This window comes from Oncorhynchus tshawytscha, linkage group LG05, assembly GCF_018296145.1.
Source record: "Oncorhynchus tshawytscha isolate Ot180627B linkage group LG05, Otsh_v2.0, whole genome shotgun sequence".
Lineage (NCBI taxonomy): Eukaryota > Metazoa > Chordata > Actinopteri > Salmoniformes > Salmonidae > Oncorhynchus > Oncorhynchus tshawytscha.
In genome coordinates, this window is record NC_056433.1 from 28,024,557 (window position 1) to 28,049,679 (window position 25,123).

The 25,123-nt window shown below is 41.6% G+C and overlaps 1 protein-coding gene across 2 annotated transcripts in view; it reads left to right on the forward strand.

Moving 5' to 3' along the window:
* Window positions 1-25,123, forward strand: part of jag2b (jagged canonical Notch ligand 2b) — a 104,959-nt gene that overhangs the window by 66,012 nt on the left and 13,824 nt on the right. The window contains exons 10-21 of one of the 2 annotated variants that reach the window (XM_024420559.2): window positions 1,619-1,732; window positions 3,812-3,858; window positions 5,556-5,729; window positions 8,071-8,233; window positions 8,540-8,710; window positions 15,408-15,521; window positions 15,744-15,857; window positions 16,464-16,577; window positions 16,728-16,844; window positions 17,219-17,246; window positions 17,817-17,902; window positions 24,947-25,060. In XM_024420559.2, coding sequence (XP_024276327.1) covers window positions 1,619-1,732; window positions 3,812-3,858; window positions 5,556-5,729; window positions 8,071-8,233; window positions 8,540-8,710; window positions 15,408-15,521; window positions 15,744-15,857; window positions 16,464-16,577; window positions 16,728-16,844; window positions 17,219-17,246; window positions 17,817-17,902; window positions 24,947-25,060 — 1,356 coding nt within the window. The remainder of the gene's footprint in view (window positions 1-1,618; window positions 1,733-3,811; window positions 3,859-5,555; window positions 5,730-8,070; window positions 8,234-8,539; window positions 8,711-15,407; window positions 15,522-15,743; window positions 15,858-16,463; window positions 16,578-16,727; window positions 16,845-17,218; window positions 17,247-17,816; window positions 17,903-24,946; window positions 25,061-25,123) is intronic. The other variant, XM_024420561.2, reaches the window with a different exon arrangement.

Sequence of the window (25,123 nt, forward strand, 5' to 3'; positions counted from 1 at the left end):
TTTTATACCATAATTTGGTAATAAATTCATAAAAAATCCTACATTGTGATTTTCTGGATTTTCTTTCTCATTTTGTCTGTCATAGTTGAATTGTTCCTATGTTGAAAATTACAGGCCTCGTCTTTTTAAGTGGGAGAACTTGCACAATTGGTGGCTGACTAAATACTTTTTAGCCCCACTGTATATATACATTTTTGTAATAATGACAATTGCTACAATACTGAATGAACACTTAAAATAAAACTTAATATAATACATAAATAAAATCAATTTAGTCTCAAATAACATGAATGTTGAAAACAAAAACTAATTTCTATATGCAGGAAATCCTATTTTAATAATGGGCATGGTAAGAATTGACTACCAAAGTGCGAGTCATAATTCCCATGACACCTAGCAAAATCTGAAAGGCGGTTCCTTCGTTCATTTATTCCATAGGATATTTTTAGATTCACTTAAAATAAGGTCTGTTTCGTGTAGGCTTACACCACCTTGCCAATTTTATAACAGTGTAGATATCCATAGGACAAGGTGACTCTGATCAATATTGGCTAAATATAAGAGTTTTTTTTTTGTAGAGTGTGTTTATGAAAATATGTTGACAAACGTTACCTTATCCTAGTGAGATTTACACGGGTATCAAAACGCCGAGGCGGTTTAAGCCTGCACGAAACACTGACCTTATTTGTAGTAGATCAAGGCATTCTCTATGGAAGACATGAATGGTAAAATAACGAAGGAACCCCTTTCAAGTTCAGCTGCAAGTTATTACAGGAATTATAACGCGTCGACTATTTCTCTCTCAACCATATACCTTTTGACTATTACGAGCTGCCTACCACCCCTCAGTCATACTGCGCTATCAAATCATAGACTGGAAACTATCACCTCAAACAAAACGTTTGTTCCGTTCCGTATTTTATCTAACGGGTGGCAGTCTAAATATTCCTGTTACATTGCACAACTTTAAATGTTATGTCATAATTACGTAAAATTCTGGCAAATTAGTTCGCAAAGAGCCAGGCGGCCCAAACTGTTGCATATACCCTGACTCTGCGTGCAATGAACGCAAGAGTTGACACAATTTCACCTGGTTAATATTGCCTGCTAACCTGGATTTCTTTTAGCTAAATATGCAGGTTTAAAAGTATATACTTGTGTATTGATTTTAAAAGCATTGATGTTTATGGTTAAGTACACATTGGAGCAACGACAGTCGTTGATTGTTTTTTTATAAGCTAAGTTCAATGTTAGCTAGCAACTTACATTGGCTTACTGCATTCGGGTAACAGGCAGGCTCCTCGTGGGGTGCAATGTGATCAGGTGGTTAGAGCGTTGGACTAGTTAACTGTAAGGTTGCAAGATTGGATCCCCTGAGCTGACAAGGTAAGAACGTTCCTAGGCTGTCATTGAAAATGAGAATGTCTTAACTGACTTGCCTAGTTAAATAAAGGTTTTTAAAATAATTATAATTTAATCGGCAAAATCGGCCCTAATTAATCGGCCATTCCGATTTAATCGGTCGACCTCTACTCTCTCTACTCTATCCCTCTTACCTCTCTTTCCTTCTTTCCTCCCTTTACCCGTTGACTCTGACTCCCATGTCCTGCCTCCACAGATGCGAATGAGTGTGTGGGGAAACCGTGTGTAAACGCTTACTCTTGCAAAAACTTAATTGGCGGATATCACTGCGACTGCTTTCAAGGATGGTCTGGACAAAACTGTGACATCAGTCAGTATTCCTTTCCCCTTTATTGTCGTCACCGTCTCTCTCGCTCTCTCTCTCGTTATTTTCACTCTTGCTACTGATCCGTGTTTTTCTACCACTCCTCTCGGTCTCTCTAGGCTTTGGGCGACGTCACATTGGCACGTTCTAGCATTGTCACTTTCTAAAGAGGCCACCATCTCCGTAGCTGTCTCTGTAAAACTCACCAACTTTGCCTCTGGTTTTTATTGCATGATGGGTATAGCATATTGTCAACTGCATACAGTGCCTTCAGAAAGTATTCATAACCTTGACTTACTCCACATTTTGTTACAGCCAAAATGCATCAACTATATTAAAATATCTATCTATACTCTACCCTCACAATGACAATTTGCAGACATAAATGTATAGAAAATGAACATGCATAAATATTTAATTTTACTGAAGTATTCACACCCCTGAGTCAATATTTTGTAGAAGCACCTTTGGCAGCGATTTAAAGCTGTGAGTCTTTCTGGGTAAGTCTCTAAAAGGCGCTGATTGGTTAATCTGATGTCTGCAGTGGACGTACAGCATTTACTGCGATACGGCCTGTGCAGAAGTCAGGGCATTTATACTTCTTGCGCGTTGCCGAGTTGTTGTCAAGGAAGTGAGTTTGCGCGGGAGTGCCAGTATATACGCAATCATGTCAATGCTGAGCTTTAAGGAGCCCTCCGCATTGTTAATTTTTTGGGCCGGCGCATGCCAATGCAGTACAGAGCTCAATTTGGCCTCTGCGTGCCTCCGGATGCCCCCGTAATTGCATCACACCAACCGTCCATCCATACAGTGCCTCCGACACATTTTCTGATGGAGCATAAATTGGCTTTAAGAGTGTGGCACACCGGGTTTGTGCAACATTTTCAGGTCTTGCCATAAATCTACTTGAAAATCTAAGTCAAAATTGTCTAATTGGTAAGCAGCTCGTGTTTTAGGTTATTTTCCTGTTGAAAAGTTTTGAATTGATCTCTTAGTGTCTGATGGAAAGCCAACTGAACCAGGTTTTCCTCTAGGACTTTTTCCTGTGCTTAGCTACGTTCAGTTTCTTTTTTTTATCATGAAAAACTCGGCAGTCCTTAACGATTACAAGCATACCCATAACACTATGCTTGAAAATATGAGTGGTACTCTAATGTTTTGTAATTGATGTGCCCCAAACAACGCTTTGTATTCATAACAAAACGTGATTTGCTTTGCCACATTTTTTGCAGTTTTACTTTAGTGCCTTGTTGCAAACAGGATGCATGTTTTGGAATATTTTTATTCTGTACAGGCTTTCTTCTCACTCTGTCAATTAGGTTATTGTGGAGTAACTACAATGTTGATCCATCCTCCGTTTTCTCCTATCACAGCCGTTAAACTCTGCAACTGTTGTAAAGTCACCATTGGCCTCATGGTGAAATCACTGAGTGGTTTCCTTCCTCTCCAGCAACTGAGTTAAAAAGACACCTGTTTCTTTGTAGTGAGACTGGGTGCATTGATACACCATCCAAAGTGTAATTAATATCTTCATGCTCAAAGGGATATTCAATGTCTTTTTTTTTTTTTTTTACCCATCTATCAATAGGTACCCTTTGCGAGGCATTCGAAAACCTCCCTGGTCTTTGGTTGAATCTGTTTTGAAATTCACTGTTGGAGGGACCTTACAGATAATTGTGTGTGGGGTATGGAGATGAGGGAGTCATTCAAATATGTTTAATGGCATTTCACATTGACTCCATGCATCTTATGTGACTTGTTTTAAATGTTTACTTGTGAACTATAGGTTTCCTATGACTTAATAGAGCAAAATGAAAAACACAATTCCATTATGAGGCGCGTGTCTGTAGGCCAAAAAAAATCTCAATTGGCGTTAACAAAATGTGGAAAAAATATGAAGGGGTGTGAATACTTTCTAAAGGCACTGTTTGCTTTGTTCATTAAGACGACTAACTTTCCGTCTTCAATTCATTAACAAAACACCTACATTACCTGCCTTGATTGCACATTAAAATGGTGGGTCTGTTTTGCAATAGTTATTAAAAACCCTTCTGTGTGTAACCATCTTTCTCTCACCTATCTCAGATGTCAAGGGCTGCCACGGCCAATGTCAGAATGGAGCGACGTGTAAGGTATGCGCCCTTCTCTGGGCATTGTGACTCGATGCCACACACAATAAATGAATAATGTAATAAATAAAAAATCTGCTCAACCATTTCTGTAATTATTTCATGTAAAACGTTCAACTCTGAACTATATACAGTAACAGTCAAAAGTTTGCACACAGCTGCTCATTCAAGGGCTTTTCTTAATGGTTTCTATGTTCTAAATTGTAGAATAAGTGAAGACATCAAAACTATGAAATAACACATATGGAACATGTACTAACCAAAAAAGTGTTAAACAAATCAGCATGTATTTTAGATTCTTCAAAGTAGACACCCTTTGCCTTGATGACAGCTTTGCACACACTTGGCATTCTCTCAACCAGCTTCACCTGGAATGCTTTTCCAGCAGTCTTGAAGGAGTTCCCACATATGCTGAGTACTTGTTTGTTGCTTGTCCTTCACTTTACTGTCCAACTCGTCCCAAACCATCTCAATTGGGTTGTGGAGGCCAGGTCACCTGATGCGGCACTCAATCACTCTGTGGAAGTGTGTTGGGTCATTGTCCTGTTGAAAAACAAATGATAGTCCCACTAAGTGCAGACCAGATGGGATGGTGAATTGCTGCAGAATGCTTTGCTGGCCATGCTGGTTAAGTGTTCCTTGAATTCTAAAGAAATCACTAACAGCGTCTCACAAAGACACGGCGGTTAGAAGCAAAAAATCGCAAATTTGGACCAAAGGACAGATTTTCACAGGTCTAATGTCCATTGCTCATCTTTCTTGAACTAAGCAAGTAATCTTATCTTATTATTGGTGTCCTTTAGTAGTGCAGCAATTTGGCTATGAAGGCCTGATTCACTCAGTCTCCTCTGAATAGTTGATGTATCTATTACTTTAACTCTGCAGCCCAAATAAATGCTTAAATTTTTGAGGCTGGTAACCCTAATGAACTTATCCTCTGCAGCAGAGGTAACTCTGGGTCTTCTTTTCCTGTGGCGGTCCTCAGTTTCATCATAACGCTTGGTTTCTGCGACTGCACTTGAAGAAACTTTAGAAGTTCTTGAACTGTTCCGGATTGACTGACCTTCATGTCATGAAGTAAAGATGGACTGTTTCTCTTAGCTTATTTGAGCTGTTCTTGCCATAATATGGACTTAGCCATATTTGATAAAAGACCATCTTCTGTATACCACCCCTACCTTGTCACAACACAATTGATTGGCTCCAACGCATTAAGAAGGAAAGAAATTCCACAAATGAACTTTTAACAAGGCACACCTGTTCATTGAAATGCATTCCACGTGAAGCTGATTGAGAGAAAGGGTGGCTAATTTGGAGAATCTCAAATATAAAATTATTTGGATGCGTTTAATTAACACTTTTTTTGGTTACCACATGATTCCATATGTTTTGGTGTCTTCCCTATTCTACAATGTAGAAAATAGTTAAAAAATAAAAACCCTTGAATGAGAAACTTTTGACTGGTACTCTATGACCAAGAGGTAGTATGTAAATGGAGGTTAAGAAGGCTCTTAGACTGAACCCTAGAGGACATGCTCACCTAGATATCCTGTTAACCATGGAGCCATATCATATATTGTCAAGTCCTTTCTTGCATTCTGCTTGTCCTTTACCTGTTAGCAGGTCATACCCTGTCCTATAGGATTCTCATGTGTTAGATCTATGTCAGATATATCTATTTTCCCACCATCTCCCTTCAGGAAGGGCCCAGGGGGTACCTCTGTCAGTGCCTGTCAGGCTTTGTGGGCACGCACTGCGAGATCCAGCGGAACAGGTGTGCCAGTGGGCCCTGCCAGAACGGTGGGCGCTGCCACAGCGTTTTGGACGGCTTTGTGTGCGAGTGCCCGACCAAATTCTCCGGGGAACTGTGTGAGGTGAGCCTTTAGTTCAAAGGCCGAAGTCTCGGGACCAGTTTGCGCTGCTTTCAAGTGTTGGTCCTTCTGGTATATATGCGTGCGCACAGTCTGTTTACGGTGAGATTAAAAACAACTATGTCCTGAATTCAGTCAAAGCAAAACTCCTGCATAAGAGAATTGACATGCACGCACTCCTAGAACTACACACACGCACACACACACACACAGCGCTGTACTGTTTTGCTTTGACTGAACTGCAGACAGTACTGGTTGTGAGCCCAGTCCTGTACTTGGCGTAACAGGCTATAAATACGAACCCTCTTGAATGAGGCAACTCTACTATGGCCCTGTGCCCACTCAGTCACTCCAGGGCATTGAGAAGCTAAGTTTATGCCTGTCGTGGAATTGTGGCTCTATTCTTACACTCCTGTTACCATCGTGTGACATGCGTATGATACTTACTACACTTGTATTGCATTGCTATGCCACAAATGCACTCCTGCTACACTAACGCAACATGCGTATGACTTCACTATGCACTCCTGCTAAACTCAGACCGCATACATGATGACACTATAAACTCCTACACATGTTCAACATATTGTGCATATGACATTCCTATTTAGTTTCTTACAGGTACGGGAATCCCTATGTGTGCAAGTGCTTGCACACTTTTTGTTGTTGTTAGCCTAGGTAATCATAGAATTGCATAGGCCTAGAATCCCTATGTCCTATGATCCCTATGGGCCTATTATAACTTTTAACATATTTTAATGTGACTTAAACACAACCAGTCAATGTTTTCAAAAAATGCCCTCCTGTAGGCTACCCGTGCACTTTTGTCCACTCACAAAATGATTACAACATCCAAACAGTGCATTGTTCACTCACAATTTGATGAATGGAAAGAGACCTCTGTTACAAAACACCTACGTGTATTGTAATGACGTTTTGCAATTGTCATTAGGCCTATACTTCATGCGTCCACTGCTGTCCGTGCGTCTCTGTATCGGCAACTCATTTCCGCCTTGGCCAGATGTACGAGTTTTCATCGAACCACAACGCAATTTTGAGCATATACAACCCGGTTTCAAGACAATTCGCTCAGATTTCATGTGGCTGACGTGGTAATGTTAAGTAATGGCCTACAGTTTTCTTGACATTTTGTTTTAATTATTGTGATAGGCTCATGTTATACCGGTACTGCGTACCCCCACTATTAATTTTGCCAGGACGACATACCGGCTTACTTTCTCCCCTGCCTTCCTACTACACTCGTATGGCATAACTATGACAGGCCGAGGCACTGCTATGACACATCTATGCAATTGGCATGCCTGACACACAATCTCTTAGCACACCTATCCCACCCTTTTAACACCCCTATGTCCTTCTGCACACCAATTTGACTGAGTTAATTTGGGATCGGGCGTTTGAGACGTTCATTACAGGTGGTTTTGGGTGGGCTGTTTGAAAGACAGGGTGTTTAAGTGTTCTTCCTCTTCTGTGGAGGGGCTTAGATTTATGGGACTTGTCCCAGTCTTTAGCCCTCAGACCCCTCAGTTTACATCCCACACATACTTTTCATGGCCACAGCACTCAGAGAAGCCTTTAAACAGAACGGAATAGAATAAATACGTCTCTGCCCCATCAGATAGGGTCAAATGAACAAGTTGGGTGTGTGTGTCTGCGCAGGCTGAGTTTGTGTGTCCGCGTGTGTATTAATCTATTCAAGAGCACCATGACCAGGAGAGCACCATAACCCAAGTGGATCAGCCCACCCCGTTGCACCACACTACTGACAGACTCAGTGCCTTAAATGGCAGCGAGTTGTACCCCATGGTTTACACTGCGTTTTTTTGTTGTGAATTTTCCCTACTTGATGCCCTGAGAACAGAGAAAATGTAGAAACTGGAGCCGCTGCCATGTCACCGAGGACTATCTGGTTGAATGAAATTGAAATTAATTTAAACCACACACGCACACGCACACACACACAAACTACCTCCACACACAGATGTGTTGGTGATCTTCAGGTACCTCTGAGCTTATGCCAGGCTTCCACAGCTTAGCCCTTTGTGTTTATCTATATACATAAAGAACAACTTGTGTAAAGTGTTGCAAGGCCTCTCACACACTTTCTTTCTCTCTCACACTCACCATTTCTGTCCATACTGGGTGGCAAGGATTCATTATCTGAAGTACTTGCATAAAGTGGATAAAATAAATGAAACTAAGTACAAATGTAAAACTTGTTTGTACATGTGAATGTGTGCATGTGGCTGTGTAGTACTTGTTTGTGCATTTGTGCTTGTGTACATGCTTGCATGTGTGAACGATCTCCTTCCCTCCCCCACAGGTCCCAGGTTGGTCTCCTTCAGACCCGTGTGAGCCAACCCCCTGTGAGAACGAGGCACCGTGCCACACCCTAACGGGTGACTTTTACTGCGCCTGTCCCGATGGCTACGAGGGCAAGACCTGTGCCCACCTCAGGGACCACTGCAGGACCACCCCCTGCCAAGGTAGAGCCACACACCGTGACTGATTCTGGACCGGTTTTTGTTTTGTTCCCTATACATAATGCCTGAATGGAAATTGAAAAGGCTGATTCCAAATCAGTTACTAAGATTGAACTTGCCAGAGCCCCAGAGTATTATGAAGTTTCCCCAAGACTCAGGTCTTGGGTCGGTTTTTTTGCATTCCCCCCCCACTAATAGGTGAAGCTTATTTTTTTATTATTTTTTTTAGATCTGTACCTAGGGGAACTAGACACTGGATCAGGTAGCGGCAGACACCTCATTCATCCCTCCTGTTTTTCTTTCTCTCAGTAATTGACAGCTGCACCATTGTCGTGGCGACCAATGACTCCGCGGACGAGGGTGGCTTTCGTCACATCTCGTCCAACGTTTGTGGCCCCCGGGGACGCTGTATCAGCCAGCCCCGCGGCAACTTCACCTGCTTCTGTGACTCCGGCTTCAGCGGCACCTATTGCCACGAAAGTACGTACCACTGTGTGTCTTTCTCTGTCGGTCCGCATGGCTGCCATCTGTCCTTGTGACCAGTAGACTTGGGCAATTTTTAAATGTTTATTTCACCTTGATTTAACCAGGTAGGCTAGTTGAGAACAAGTTCTCATTTACAACTGCGACCTGGCCAAGGTAAAGCAAAGCAGTGCGACACAAACAACAGAGTTACACATGGAATAAACAACACAATAGGGTGGAAAAAGAAAGTCTATATAAAGTGTGAGCATATGACGTGAGGAGGTAAGGCAATAAATAGGCCATAGTATAGTGAAGTAATTACAATTTAGCAAATTAACACGAGTGATAGATGAACAGATGGTGATGTGCAAGTGGAAATACTGGTGTGCAAAAGAGCAGAAAAGTAAATAACTTTTATAATGTATAACAATACCTCGTTATACAGTATATGAAAGTGTTAAGTTCTTATAAACTATATCCAGCACAGGGCTCCAGCTATGCACTTGGATTGTTAACTTACTAGCTAAGTAGCTAGATGTCAAGATCAAGCTTCTTGGCTAAAGGAGAGACCTTCAGTCCCCTGCCTGGATCAAGATCCCTATTGGCTAAATTGTTTAGTGTGTCAAAAATAAGAATTTATCCCCTTGTGTGCACTTCCGGTAATACCGTATTCCCCAGTATGGTACAGATACAGTATGACTGTCTGACAATCAAGATGCCACCCAAACTTAGACCCGGGCTTCAGTCGCATTTACTGCCACAAGAGTATGTCTGTCTGTCTCCTGTCTTTGTCTGTATGTCTGTTCATGTGACCTGGGCTTCAGTGGCCAGGGTTGGGGTCAATTCCACAAATTAAACTCCAATTAGCTTTTCTTACCCTGAGTAGTTCAATTGAGTAAATTCATTTAAGTAAATTCATTTAATTCAATATTCTGCCACAAAAATTAATTCAATTCAATTCCCTCTTGACCCATTCCCTGAATTTCAATTCCTTTACTTCTTTCAACTCAAGCCAAACTCAACCCAACTACCTCAATGCATGGCAAGTTTGAAAGACTTGACCTTTACATATTCCTGGAAACCTTAAATGCACCCTGACTTACACTTTTCAGGAAGTTTGTAAGTTTGTATAAACCTAAAATATATAAAATAATACAATGTTTTTCGTATTAAAACATAATCATGAAGCTGTAAAACATTATCAATATTAAACCATCCTATGGGAAAGCTGAATAAAGATGTCCATTTTTTATGCACATCTGTTATTAGGCAAATCTATTGACCAAGTAAAAGCTGTTTTAATTTGAACAGCATGGGATAATGCTGTAAATGCAAAATACTTCCCCACTGGAGACCAGGTTTCAATTCCTGTCTGTACCTTTCATTCAATGACTCCCTCTTTATTCTCACCCAATCTGTTTATCTAAATTAAGCAAAAATACGAACGGTAGAGTGGAATTCTACTCTATTGTTATTTGTATTTTTTTTTTTATGAAAGTATTAACAGACATTGGTCACTAAACATTTGTGGAATTTACTTTTAGTCTGTGTAAATCTTAATACAGGGTATACATAAATCAACAAGACAGTAACTTCACACATGTAGCTGCGGAGGGGGCGTTGTGTGCATGTGTGTGAGATGGGAGAGAGCAGACGGAGGGGGAGCGAGAGAACGCCAAGGAAACTCTGCTACAGCCAAGACTAGCCAACTTGAAGCAGCCACAATGTTATTTATTACCCCATATAACAGTGCATGGGGTAGCCTAGGGAAGCTAGCTAAGCCAGCTATAGCTTGCTAGGCCAATTGAGGCTACATTTTGCGCTCCCCCCCAACCCCATTCCGATTAAAAACCTACCGGTTTGCTTGTTGTAGCCTACTCCTCATTTCTCAAACTTTTTAATTCTGTAATTGTACTCTGTCTTGCATTGTTTTAGTGAACTCACTCCACTTGCTACACGTTGAGCGTCTTTGCCGATTTTGATTGGCCAACATAAACAACAAGCTACACACCTGAAAGCTACCGGTTATCTACCTGTCTTCTTATGGGGTGCACATCCTAAACTACATTTTGAAGGTTTGTTTTATTAAATTAATCATTTGAAATGTTATGTTATATGGATATTTTATTTATTTAAAAAATATTTCCGTTTTAAGAGGCTTATAATTATAAATTGTATAGTATTAGTATTTGAATAAAAGTCTGTTTGGCTATTCAAATAACCGTGCACATCCCTATTGCATCCGTTATTGAAATGGTTGTACTGATTTTTAATTTTCCATACCTTCCACATGAGGTGAATGGTGTACTTTCCCAATTCCTAGATATTCTCTCTGATTGGATTCCAATTGGAATTAAACTCATCTCCGTAAACTAGCACAATGTTTTATGCAAGCCTGCGTTGTATTAAGGCAGTGGTCTTCAACTTGTTTTTGCCAAGGTACCCCCTCCCAGGCAAACCGGTAACCCAGGGACCCCCAATATACTTAATAAAACATTTTACTTATCAGGTGAATGATAATGGAAAGGAGAAGTAATCAACACTTTAAAATTAATTGATTTGGTAGATCGTTTTTTATTATTTTGACCTCTCCACATAATTGGAAGAGAAAGTGTGTAAACTTTTAAAACGGCCTATTAGCTTGAAAGGTAACTCCGAACACTTTTAGCTTAGAGCAGCTGTTTAGCTGGTTAAACAAATGTTAGCCATGTGTTGGCAACCATTTTAGTTTTCAAGTCAAGAAAGTTACCAGCAACTAGCAATAGATTGTAACACCAGATAATGTGATTTAACCCCCCTCCCCCCAAAAAATTGGTATCCATTATACTGGGAGTTACAGGTTAGGTACTGTTTGGTGTAGCATGGAGAATTTTTCACCTACCTTAGCTTGGCGGTACGGTCTTTGTCCTCGATTCGTGGAAACAGGAGTCTCAATGTCATTGTCCAGTTGCAGGGGGGTCTGTTATGAATTCAGAAAAGTGTTCTGTTATTAAAATGAATAGTTTTTTTGCTCCATGAAGTAGTCCAACAATGTGTGACCGCCACCATCTTGTGCATTTCAAGTCTTCTCTCAATCTGTAGCTAGCCAGCAGCACTTGCTGTACTGGTAGCCTATTCGCTATGTCGGATACTTCAGTGAGTGTAATTTGCTCAATTAGGATCTCATTTACGACTAGGTACAGTTCCTTCAAAGTATTAATACCACTTGATTTTTTTTCAACATTTTATAGCCAGAATGCAAAATGTATTAAATGTAATGTGTTTTAGTCACTGTCCTACACACCATAATGTCAAAGTGGAATTGTTTTTTTTATTTGTTATTATGTTTACAAATAGTCCATAAGTATTCAACCCTGGTATTGTGGCAAGCCTAAATACGTTCAGGAGTCAAATGTAACAAATCACGTAAGTTGCATTGACTCACTCTGTGTGCTATAAGTGTTTAACATGATTTTTTGAGATTACTGCCTCAATCTCTGTGCCCCATATACACACTTATCTGTAAGGTCCCTTAGTCAAACAATCCATTTCAAACACTGATTCAACAACAAAGACCAGGGTGGTTTTCCAATGCCTCGCAAAGAAGGGCACAGATTACATTTTTTTTTTTTTTTTAAGCAGACAATGATTATCCCTTTGAGCATGGTGAAGTTATTAATTACACTTTGGGTGGTGTATCAATGCAACCAGTCACTACAAAGATACAGGTGTCCTTCCTAACTCAGTTGCTGGAGAGGAAGGAAACCAGTCAGGGATTTCACCATGAGGCCAATGGTGACTTTAAAACAGTTGCAGAATTTAATGGTTGTGATAGGAGAAACTGAGGATGGATTAACATTGTAGTTACTCCACAATACTAACATAATTGACAGTGAATATAAGGGAGCTTGTACAGAATAAAAATATCCCAAAACGTGCATGCTGTTTGCAACAAGACACTAAAGTAATGCGGCAAAAAATGTGGCAAAATAATTCACTTTTGATCCTGAATACAAAGTGTTACTGCGTACCACTCCATATTTGCAAGCATAGTGGTGGCTACATCATGTTATGGGTATGCTTGTAATCGTTAAGGACTGGAGCTAAGCACAGGCAAAGTCTTAGAGGAAAACCTGGTTGTTTGTTTCCACCAGACAATGGGAGATGACTTCACCTTACAGCAGGACAATAACACAAGGCCAAATCTACCCTGGAGTGGCTTACCAGGAAGACGGTGAATTAATTACAGTTTTGACTTAAATCGGCTTGAAAATCTATGGCAAGACCTGAAAAGGGTTGTCCAGCAATGATCAACAACCAATGTGACAGAGCTTGATGTTTTTAATAGAATAATGGGCAGATGTTGCACAATCCAGGTGTGGAAAGCTCTTAGAGACTTACCCAGAAAGACTCACAGCTGTAATCGCTGCCAAAGGTGAATCTAACATGTATTGACTCGGGGTTGAATACGTATCTAATAAGATATATTGGTTTAATTGTTTTTTTTTACAAGATTTTATTAAACAATGACAGTTTTGTATATATTGTTCACAAAAAAAACGATACTAAAAATCTGTTTTTAATAGCACTTTGTAACACAATGTGCAAAGAAGTCAAGGGCTGTGTACTTTCTGACAGAACTGTATGTAATTCAAAATGTGTATTCTGTTGCTAGCGATATTCATAAAAACATTGAAATAACATTAGTAATTTTTAACTGCAATTTCAAAAATTATAATCAAGTTTTTGATGTTTACATTTTTTTTTATTTAATATATATATATATATATATATATATATATATATATATATATATATATATATATGATTTTAATTCCATTCCATTCCAAGCATGGTTTTCTTCAATTCTAATTTTCAGTGGCACCTACTGCCAAGAGTATATACATTTGAAACATGAAGTCTTAACCAGGTGACAGCCTGAAAATGATGTTTTCTGGGTTGACTACACTATATCTAGCTTTTCAAACAGAAATTTGCATCCTGTAGCACAAACTCCAAAAAGTTCTGGGACACTGTAACGTCCATGGAGAATAAGAGCACCTCCTAGCTGCCCACTGCACTTAGGCTAGGAAACACTGTCAACACCGATAAATCTGCAATAATTGAGAATTTCAATAATCATTTTTCTATGGCTGGCCATGCTTTCCATATAGAAGCACCCACCCGTAGCATGCTCTCCCACAGGTATATTTCACTGGTCACCCCCCAAAGCCAATTCCTCCTTCGGCCCCCTTTCCTTCCAGTTCTCTACTGTCTATGACTGGAACGAACTGCAAAAATCACTGAAGCTGGAGACCACATCTCCCTCACTAGCTTTAAGCACCAGCTGTCAGAGCAGATCACTGCACCTGTACATAGCTCATATGTAAATAGCCCATCCAACTACCTCATCTCCATACTGTTATCTATTTATTATTTATTTTTGCTCCTTTGCACCCCAGTATGTCTACCTGCACACATCTTCTGCACATCTATCACTCCAGTGTTTAATTGCTATATTGTAATTATTTCGCCACTATGGCCTATTTATTGCCTTAGCTCTGTTATCCTACCTCATTTGCACACACTCTATAGACTTTTTCTACTGTATTATTGACTGTATGTTTGTTCCATGTGAAACTGTTGCACTGCTTTGCTTTATCTTGGCCAGGTCGCAGTTGTAAATGAGAACTTGTTCTCAACTAGCCTTCCTGGTTAAATAAAGGTTAAAAAATATATATCTAACCACAAATTTGAAAAATGACAGCAATTCTTCTGGTCGCTAAAAAAGCTGTTAACGTCCTTATACATCCGGTATACAACCTGACCATGATGGCAGAAGATTACAATGTCTTATAATAATGCAACCAGTTTTCCAGCTGGACATTGTCTCTCTGCCTGTATGACAGCCCGCCTAACTGGGTACCTCAGTCTGGGTAGAAGTTCTCCGATTTAAACATCGCTTCCTGAGGATCTCATTCAGTGGGTGTGGCAACCACTCTAGTCTAGGGCTATGTCCTAATTATTTTTCCTTCTTACCAAAGTGTTTTTGTTCAATTCCCTTCACTGATTTGCAGGAGAACTAGTGTAGACTAGTATAATAAATGTGGTGGAAACTCCCACTAGCCCGTGCATCCACTAATCCAATGCTTTTAGATTTGTGGGAAGTAGTGAATGAGTGCACACTTCAGGACAAAGCAGATGTTATTGGGATATGTCTCCCTTGTAAAAGAGGTCTGCTGACCCAATTGTTCCCAAACTGGGGTTTGTGGCGGTACTGCAAGGGGTCTGCTGCCAGAATTTTTTTTTTTTACATGTAATTATTTTTGTTTAAATAAATATTGCTGGGAACTACAGATTTGGCCAAGCGTTTTGTGAAATAAATTGAGGGTGAAAACTTTGCAATGTAATATAGATAATCTACAATATATGCTTCCCTTAGATGCACAACAGGGCCTGGGAGGCTCACAGGGATCCACAGTACTCTCATCATTGATCCAGTTTTCAACTCAATACTTCTTGTATGCCCTAAAAATGTTCTTTTCAGCGTAAATGCACTGCAATTTTAGCTTTAAAACTGCTAAATTCTCACCATGCTCGGCGGTCCCTGATGAATTTGCTATAACAAAAGGGCTCCCAGGCCCAAATAGTTTGAAAACCCCTGTTCTGACCTCAATGGGACTTCCTGGATAAATAAAGGCAAAAAAATAGAATGCTTATTTTTCAATTTTAGACGTGAACGACTGTGTGAGTAGCCCGTGTCGGAACGGAGGCACCTGCATCGATGGTGTCAACTCCTTCCAGTGCTTCTGTCCTGATGGGTGGGAGGGCCGGCTCTGTGACCTTAGTAAGTTAGCGCTCCTTTTTCTCCTCCTACTTTTTGTATCCTCCTGCTCCAATTATTTTTTCTTCCTACCCTTTCCCCCTGTCGTTCTTCTCCTACTCCTATCTTCTCATCTTCCTCGTCTTTCTACTCTTCCTCCCCTTTCTCCATCTTCCTTTCCCTCCCATTCACCTCCTCCTTATAACACAGCAATTGACATTTTATTTTCCCTTCCTTCCTCCTCAGATGTAAACGAGTGCAACCGTAACCCATGTAAGAATGGTGGCTTCTGTGTGGATCTGGTCAACGACTTCTACTGCGAGTGTACCAACAACTGGAAGGGCAAGACCTGCCACTCCCGTAAGTGTGTGTAGGGCTCGACATGACGCTTGCCCAGGGCAAGTTAAAAAGAATAAACATTCAGGCAAGCAGATTATAGATTTATGTTGTATGAATGGACAAGAAGAAAAAAATCTATGTATCAAACAATTAGGCTACTCTGAATGAAAGCGGATCCAAGTGTCATCCAGATATTATTTTATGAAGCGGTTCCTAGCATCATTCATAGGGTTGCATAATTCTGGTAATCTTTCCAAAATCAAGAACTCCCGGTTAGAAGATTCTGGAGAGAATAAGTAGGACGTTTGGAATTATGTTAAAATTAATCTAATTTTGCTACCCTAGTCACACAATACAATTCTCAATCATCCTTTTGGCCCATGGTGTTAAACCTTTTTGGGGGCGAGGGGGGATAAATAAACTTGAGCTTTCTGACAAGTAAAAAATCTGTCCTACTTGTCTGTAGGACAAGTGGCTAAAAAAAGGTAATGTCAAGCCCTGCAGTGTCTGCGTGTGCGCTAATCAGATGTGTTGAATGAAATTAATTGCATAATTTAAATTGAACAGACCGAGGTCTATTGGGTCTAAGCATCTTCGGTATGACATCTAAAATGTTTGCGCACACAGGTGAGAGTCAATGTGACGCCAACACCTGCAGTAACGGGGGCACCTGCTATGACCACGGGGACGCTTTCCGCTGTGCCTGCCCCCCTGGGAGGGGCGGCAGTACCTGTAACACAGGTGAGGGGGGTGTGCTTTTATGCATTATTTGAATATCTCTCTGTTTGTATCCCCGCCTGTCTCATCTCTATCGATTCAATGTATTCAGTCTGTATCATATCGTGTCTCACCACTTTATTATTATTTTTGTCGTTGTCCCTTCCACTCCAGCCAAGAACAGCATGTGTGTGTCCAGCCCCTGCTCCAACGGAGGCACCTGTGTGGGAGGCGGCGACTCCTTCACCTGCATCTGCAAAGAGGGCTGGGAGGGCCCCACCTGCTCCCAAAGTAAGTCGTGGCTTAGATCCCACCGCTGCTACCAGTGTATCCCACTGCTGCCACCAGTGTCGCACAGAGGCTACGTCTTCACTTATTTGAAAGGAAATGACTGGTATGGTGGAAACTCCCCCCCCCTAGGCCACACCACCAATCCAATGCTTTTAGATTTCTTTGCAGTAGTGAACGAGTGTACACTTCAAGATAAACAAAACCCAGAGTTTTTCTCAGCGCCTCAATCTTACTCCTGCACATGTCCATGTAGATATGTCTATTTCAAGGGCCTCATCCTGACTCAAATGCACTTATGCAACTTAAAGATTTTGACATTTTTTTTAAAGCATGGTTTTCACTTTCTTATGACTTTATCTTGTATTTTTCTCCAGACACCAACGACTGTAACCCTCACCCCTGGTACGTGCATTTCCTCCTCTCCTCCCCCTTTGTCATGCCTTTTCTCTGTTTCGAACCTCTTTTGCTGTACAACAACCACCATGAATTGTCTCAACGCCCCCCAACTCGTAAAATACAGGAAAGATGTTCCTTAATCTGAAACCCGGCGTTGGTTTTAAATGAACGGGAGGGGACAATGGAGGCTCTGGGGGCCTTAAATGAGTCCCCCCACCTCCCCCATATAGGAACAATGGGGGAGCAACCTCTCCTCCACCTCCCCTTCTCTTCTCCTGCCCTCCCCTCCATTCTTCACTGCTGACCTAGGGAGCACAAGGAGGGGAAGGAGGATTGAAGGGGTTGGATTGAGGAGTGGGGGGTAGATATTAGCATTTGAAAGGTGTGTATTGATGAGCAGAATTTAGCCTTTGTGACTTGGATCCCAACACACACACTTGCACTCTCTCCCCTCTTTGCTGTTATGTGTGAGATGAGTCAAGACAGGTACACTCTGTTTTGGCCTATCTAACCTCATGCTCACTGTTCTCACACTTTTTCTTCCCTCTTTCTTTTTCCGTCCCTCGATCTTTACAGCTACAACGGTGGTATCTGTGTGGACGGTGTCAACTGGTTTCGATGCGAGTGTGCCCCCGGGTTCGCCGGACCGGACTGTCGTATCAGTAAGTCACAATACGGTTATCCAAATCATCTTGGAGCAAACACGCTGCTTATGCTCATTGAAATGTCCAGTGTAGCAGGCCTTTGACTCTCACACACACCAATGCGTCAACTACCCGAGCTGTCGGACACCACAAACGTAACCATGACAATGACAGAAAGAACAGGGGGGCGACACGTCCCTTTGACCTATTGGGGAGTAGAGGTCATCCTTCCTCTTTACCTCCCTCGGCGCGCACGCACACACGTACATACTCTCACACACACGCAAACTATCTTTCTGTCTTTCAGGCACACGCACGGACATAAACTGAGTAGATTAATTATTCAATGACCCTGAAATTTCTATCTCCTCGCCTTTGTCAGATGACTAGTGGTTGTCTTTCATTCAGACTTTTACAGTTTTTGTCACACTGGCTAGGCTAGGTGAAAGATCAGATGCTCTTCTAACATTGTGGCATATTAGACATCCAAATAACCAAGAAACTGTTGGAATTTAGTCAGCGTTAAAGAGCGACTGCCCCTAAAAAGCATCTTCTCGTTTTGAAAATGCCAATGTGGCATAAATATGAGAAACATTTATTATAGTGTCAAAATGGACTACAAAGTGTAAATAGGAGCATTTTGGTCATAAAGTCAGATTTATGAGATGATAGGAAAACATTGTATATCATGGAATGAAGGGAGGGCACTGTAACATTTTTCCTTTGGTTGGGTTTATTTTAATCCTGCCCACAGATGATAGGTTCCAAATGATCATCAATTCAATCTAATAGTAATGCCCATGGTTAATTTTGTTTGACATTCGATATCCCTATGGGGCTGGTTGGGGACAGTCAGTCAATTACCCCACGTACATGCGACAATATTTTAAAGTCAATAGCTCCAAATTTCAATGACTTAAGCATTTAATGAGACAACTTAAATATGTACAACATGTTAATATTGTTTAGTTTACATTGTGTAATTTATTGACTCTCCCTAACTAGCCTCAGATGGGCTTTCCAATATCAAACCAATTTTGCCATGGTTGAACTGCAACCAGCTGAAGATAATTGGCGAAAGAAGTTGGCTAGCACTAGCTAGCCAATGCGACTTTAAGACTCAAGACTTGGTTAAACTGTCAAGTTATCTAGAATGGTGAATGACTGGGTACTGTTTTTGCAGAGGGAATGTACAAACGCATGCCACATCTGAACACACACACACAAGAGATCCCCACGTTAAAATCCCCCCATGGCCTTTGAATTTCTTAATGACCAAGCCAGAAAAATGACTCTGCCCGCCCAAATATTTATATATTCTTAATTCCTTTACTTTAGATGTGTGTATTGTGAAATTGTTAGGTATTACTGCACTGTTGGAGCTAGAAAGACAAGCATTTCGCTACACAAGCAATAACATCTGCTAAACACATGTACAGTTGAAGTCGGAAGTTTACATTTAAACTCAGTTTTTCACAATTCCTGACATTTAATCCAAGTTAAAATTCCCTGTTTTAGGTCAGTTAGGATCACCACTTTATTTTAAGAATGTGAAATGTCAGAATAATAGTAGTGATTTTTATTTATTTCATCACATTCCTAGTGGGTCAGAAGTTTACATACACTCAATTAGTATTTGTTAGCATTGCCTTTTTCAATTGTTTAACTTGCGTCAAATGTTTTTGGGTAGCCTTCCACAAGCTTCCCACAATAAATTGGGTGAATTTTGGCCCATTCCTCCTGACAGAGCTGGTGTAACTAAGTCAGGTTTGTAGGCCTCCTTGCTCGCACATGCTTTTTCAGTTCTGCCCACACATTTTCTATAGGATTGAGGTCAGGGCTTTGTGATGGCCACTCCAATACCTTGACTTTGTTGTCCTTAAGCCATTTTGCCACAACTTTTGAAGTATGCTTGCGGTAGTTGTCCATTTGGAAGACCCATTTGCAACCAAGCTCTAACTTCCTGTCTGATGTCTTGAGATTTTGCTTCAATATATCCACATAATTTACCTCATGATGCCATCTATTTTGTGAAGAGCACCAGTCCCTCCTGTAGCAAAGCACCCCACAACATGATGTTGCCACCCCCGTGCTTCACGGTTGGGATGGTGCTCTTCGGCTTGCAAGCCTCCCCCTTTTTCCTCCAAACATAACGATGGTCGTGATGGCCAAACAGTTCTATTTTTGTTTCATCAGACCAGAGAACATGTCTCCAAAAAGTACGATCTTTGTCCCCATGTGCAGTTGCAAACCGTAGTCTGGCTTTTTATGGCGGTTTTGAAGCAGGGGCTTCTTCCTTGCTGAGCGGCCTTTCAAATTATGTCGATATTGAACTTGTTTTACTGTGGATATAGATACTTTTGTACCTGTTTCCTCCAGCATTTTCACAAGGTCCTTTGCTGCTGTTCTCGGATTGATTTGCACTTTTCACACAAGTACGTTCATCTCTAGGAGACAACGTGTCTCCTTCCTTTTCAGTATGGCTGCGTGGTCCCATGATGTTTATACTTGCATACTATTGGTTGTACAGATGAATGTGGTACCTTCAGGTGTTTGAAAATTGCTCCCAAGGATGAACCAGACTTGTGGAGGTCTACAATTTTGGAGGTCTTGGCTGATTTCTTTTGATTTTCCCATGATGTCAAACAGAGGCACTGAGTTTGAAGGTAGGCCTTGAAATGCATCCACAGGTACACCTCCAATTGACTCAAATTATGTCAATTAGCCTATCAGAAGCTTCTAAAGCCATTACATAATTTTCTGGAATTTTCCAAGCTGTTTAAAGGCACAGTCAATTTAGTGTATGTAAACTTCTGACCCACTGGAATTGTGATACATTTTTTTGGAAAAATGACTTGTCATGCCCAAAGTATGTCTGGACCAACTTGCCAAAACTATAGGTTGTCAATAAGAAATTTGTGGAGAGGTTGAAAAATGAGTTTAATGACTCCAACCTAAGTGTATGTAAACTGATGACTTCAACTGTATGTGACAAATAAAATGATTTGATTTCAGCCTCCTTTTAACCGTCCTTTAAAAGTGCCTTGTCTCAATGATACGAAGCCACCTAAAATCGGCCAACGTCAAAACAATGTTGAATTTGTCGGCACTAATCTCTTATGGACAGACCTATGTAAACAGAACCAAACTCAGCAAAAAAAGAAACTTCCCTTTTTCAGGACCCTGTCTTTCAAAGGTAAATCATAAAAATCCATATAACTTCACATATCTTCATTGTGAAGAGTTTAAACACTGTTTCCCATGCTTGTTCAATGAACCATAAACAATTAATGAACATGCACCGGTGGAACAGTCGTTAAGACACTAACAGCTTACAGGTAGGCAATTGAGGTCATAGTTATGAAAACGTAGGACACCGAAGGACACACCTTTCTACTGACTTTGAAAAACACCAAAAGAAAGATGCCCAGGTTCCCTGCTCATCTGTGTGAACGTGCCTTTGGCATGCTGCAAGGAGGCATGAGGACTGCAGATGTGGCCAGGGCAATAAATTGCAATGTCTGTACTGTGAGATGCCTAAGACAGCACTACAGGGAGACAGGACGAACAGCTGATGGTCCTCGCAGTGGCAGACCACGTAACAACACCTGCACAGGATCGGTACATCCGAACATCACAACTGCGGGACAGGTACAGGATGGCAACAACCGCTCGAATTAACACCAGGAATGCACAATCCCTCCATCAGTTCTCAAACTGTCCGTAATAGGCAGAGAGAAGCTTGACTGAGGGCTAGTAGGCCTTTTGTAAGGCAGGTCCTCACCAGACATCTCCGGCAACAACGTCGCCTATGGGCACGAACCCACTGTCGCTGGACCAGACAGGACTGGCAAAAAGTGCCCTTCACTGACGAGTCGCAGTTTTGTCTCACCAGGGGTGATGGTTGAATTCACGTTTATCATTGAAGGAATGAGCATTACACAGAGTCCTGTACTCTGCAGTGGGATCGATTTTGGAGGTGGAGGGTCCGTCATGGTCTGGGGTGGTGTCACAGCATCATCGGACTGAGCTTGTTGTCATTGCGGGCAATCGCAATGCTGTGCGTTACAGGCAAGACATCCTCCTCCATGTGGTACCCTTCCTGCAGGCTCATCCTGACATGACCCTCCAGCATGACAATGCCACCAGCCATACTGCTCGTTCTGTGCGTGATTTCGTGCAAGACAGGAATGTTAGTGTTCTGCCATGGCCAGCGATGTGCCTTGATCTCAATCCCATTGAGCACGTCTGGGACCTGTTGGATCGGAGATTGAGGGCTAGGGCCATTCCCCCCCAGAAATGTCCGGGAACTTGCAGGTGCCTTGGTGGGAGAGTGGGGTAACATCTCACCGCAAGAACTGTCATATCTGATGCAGTCCATGAGGAGGAGCTGCACTGCAGTACTTAATGCAGCTGGTGGCCACCCCAGATACTAGAGGTCGACCGATTATGATTTTAATACCAATACCGATTTATTAGAGGGCCAAAAAAGCCACTACCGATTAATCGGCCAGTGTCTTTTTTCTCTTTTTTTTGTAATAATGACAATTACAACAATACTGAATTAACTTATTTTAACTTACTATAATAGTGAGGGTGAAAATATTTGAATCCCTGCTGATTTTGTACGTTTGCCCACTGACAAAGAAATGATCAGTCTATAATTTTAATGGTAGGTTTATTTGAACAGTGAAAGACAGAATAACAACAAAAAAATCCAGAAAAACGCATGTCAAAAATGTTATAAGTTGATTTGCATTTTAATGGGGGAAATAAGTATTTGACCCCTCTGCAAAACATCACTTAGTACTTGGTGGCAAAACCCTTGTTGGCCATCAGAGGTCAGACATTTCTTGTAGTTGGCCACCAGGTTTGCACACATCTCAGGGGGGATTTTGCACCACTCCTCTTTGCAGATCTTCTCCAAGTCATTAAGGTTTCGAGGGAGACGTTTGGCAACTCGATCCTTCAGCTCCCTCCACAGATTTTCTATGGGATTAAGGTCTGGAGACTGGCTAGGCCACTCCAGGACTTTAATGTGTTTCTTCTTGAGCCACTCCTTTGTTGCCTTGGCCATGTGTTTTGGGTCATTGTCATGCTGGAATACCCATTCACGACCCATGTAATGCCCTGGCTGAGGGAAGGAGGTTCTCCCCCAAGATTTGACTGTACATGCCCCCGTCCAGCGTCCCTTTGATGCGGTGAAGTTGTCCTGTCCCCTTAGCAGAAAAACACCCCCAAAGCATGTTTCCACCTCCATGTTATAGCCTCAAGCTCATTACCATAACGCAACCTTAACTATTCATGAAAATCGCAAATGAAATTAAATAAATATATTGGCTCACAAGCTTAGCCTTTTGTTAACAACATTGTCATCTCAGATTTTCAAAATATGCTTTTCAACCATAGCTACACAAGCATTTGTGTAAGAGTATTGATAGATAGCATAGCATTAAGCCTAGCATTCAGCAGGCAACATTTTCACAAAAACAAGAAAAGCATTCAAATAAAATCGTTTACCTTTGAAGAACTTCGGATGTTTTCAATGAGGAGACTCTCAGTTAGATAGCAAATGTTCAGTTTTTCCAAAAATATTATTTGTGTAGGAGAAATCGCTCCGTTTTGTTCATCACGTTTGGCTAAGAAAAACCCCGAAAATTCAGTCATTACAACGCCAAACTTTTTTCCAAATTAACTCCATAATATCGACAAACATTTTTCACATATCTATTCGATGATAAATCATTCGTGGCAGTTTGGTTTCTCCTCTGAACCAAATGGAAAAATACACGCAGCTGGAGATTACGCAATAATTTCGACGGAGGACACCAAGCGAGCACCTGGTAAATGTAGTCTCTTATGGTCAATCTTCCAATGATATGCCTACAAATACGTCACAATGCTGCAGACACCTTGGGGAAACGACAGAAAGTGTAAGCTCATTCCTGGCGCATTCACAGCCATATAAGGAGACATTGGAACACAGCGCTTTCAAAATCTGGGGCTTTTCCTGTTTGAAATTTCATCTTGGTTTCGCCTGTAGCATCAGTTCTGTGGCACTCACAGATATATCTTTGCAGTTTTGGAAACGTCAGTGTTTTCTTTCCAAAGCTGTCAATTATATGCATAGTCAAGCATCTTTTCGTGACAAAATATCTTGTTTAAAACGGGAACGTTTTTTTTATCCAAAAATTAAGAGCGCCCCCTATATCGAAGAAGTTAACCCACCGTTCCTAGGCAGTCATTGAAAATAAGAATGTGTTCTGCTAGCTAGGAGCAATACTTATTTTCCACCATGATTTGCAAATTCATTAAAAATCCTATTTTTTTCCCCCTCATTTTGTCCGTCATAGTTGAAGTGTACCTATGATGAAAATTACAGGCCTCATCTTTTTAAGTGGGAGAACTTTCACAATTGGTGGCTGACTAAATACTTTTTTGCCCCACTGTACATGCCTCCCCACCGGATACCATGGTTCAATCGTTCTCCATCCTTCCTCTTCCCATCTGTTTCATGCCTGTCGAAGAAAGCATAAAAACACTTCTGTAAAGCCTCCCTAGTGGCACAGTGGTCTGAGGCAGTGCTTGAAGTGTCACTATAGACCCAGGTTCGATCCCAGGCTGTGTCACACCCGGCTGTAACCTGGACACATAGGGTTGCGCACAATTGGCAAAGCTTCATCCGGGTTAGTGGAGGGTTTGGCTGGGGAGGCTTTACTTGGCTCATCGTGCTCTAGTGACTCCTTGTGGCAGTCCGGGCGCCTGCAGGCTGATTTCGGTCAGCAGTAGAACGTTGTTTCCTCCGACACATTGGTGCAGCTGGCTTCCGGGTTTAGTGGGCGAGTGTTAAAAAGCCCTGTTTCGCTGGTCATGTTTTGGAGGACAAATGACTCACGCTTCGCCTCTCCCGAGCCCGTTGGGGAGTTTCAGCAAAGATACGTAAGATCATAATTGGATCACAATTGCATATCAATGAAAAGGGGGGGGAAATCCCCCAAATAATTACTTCTATTATTATTATTATTATTATCTCCCTTCCTCATCTTCTCTCTTCTTGTTCAGATATAGATGAGTGCCAGTCGTCTCCCTGTGCGTACGGTGCCACCTGCGTGGATGAGATCAATGGCTTCCGCTGCGTCTGCCCACTGGGGCGAACGGGCCCACAGTGCCAAGAGTGTGAGTCTCACTCCCCCCTCGTGATGCACACACACATGCGCGCACGAGGATGAGTGTCACTTC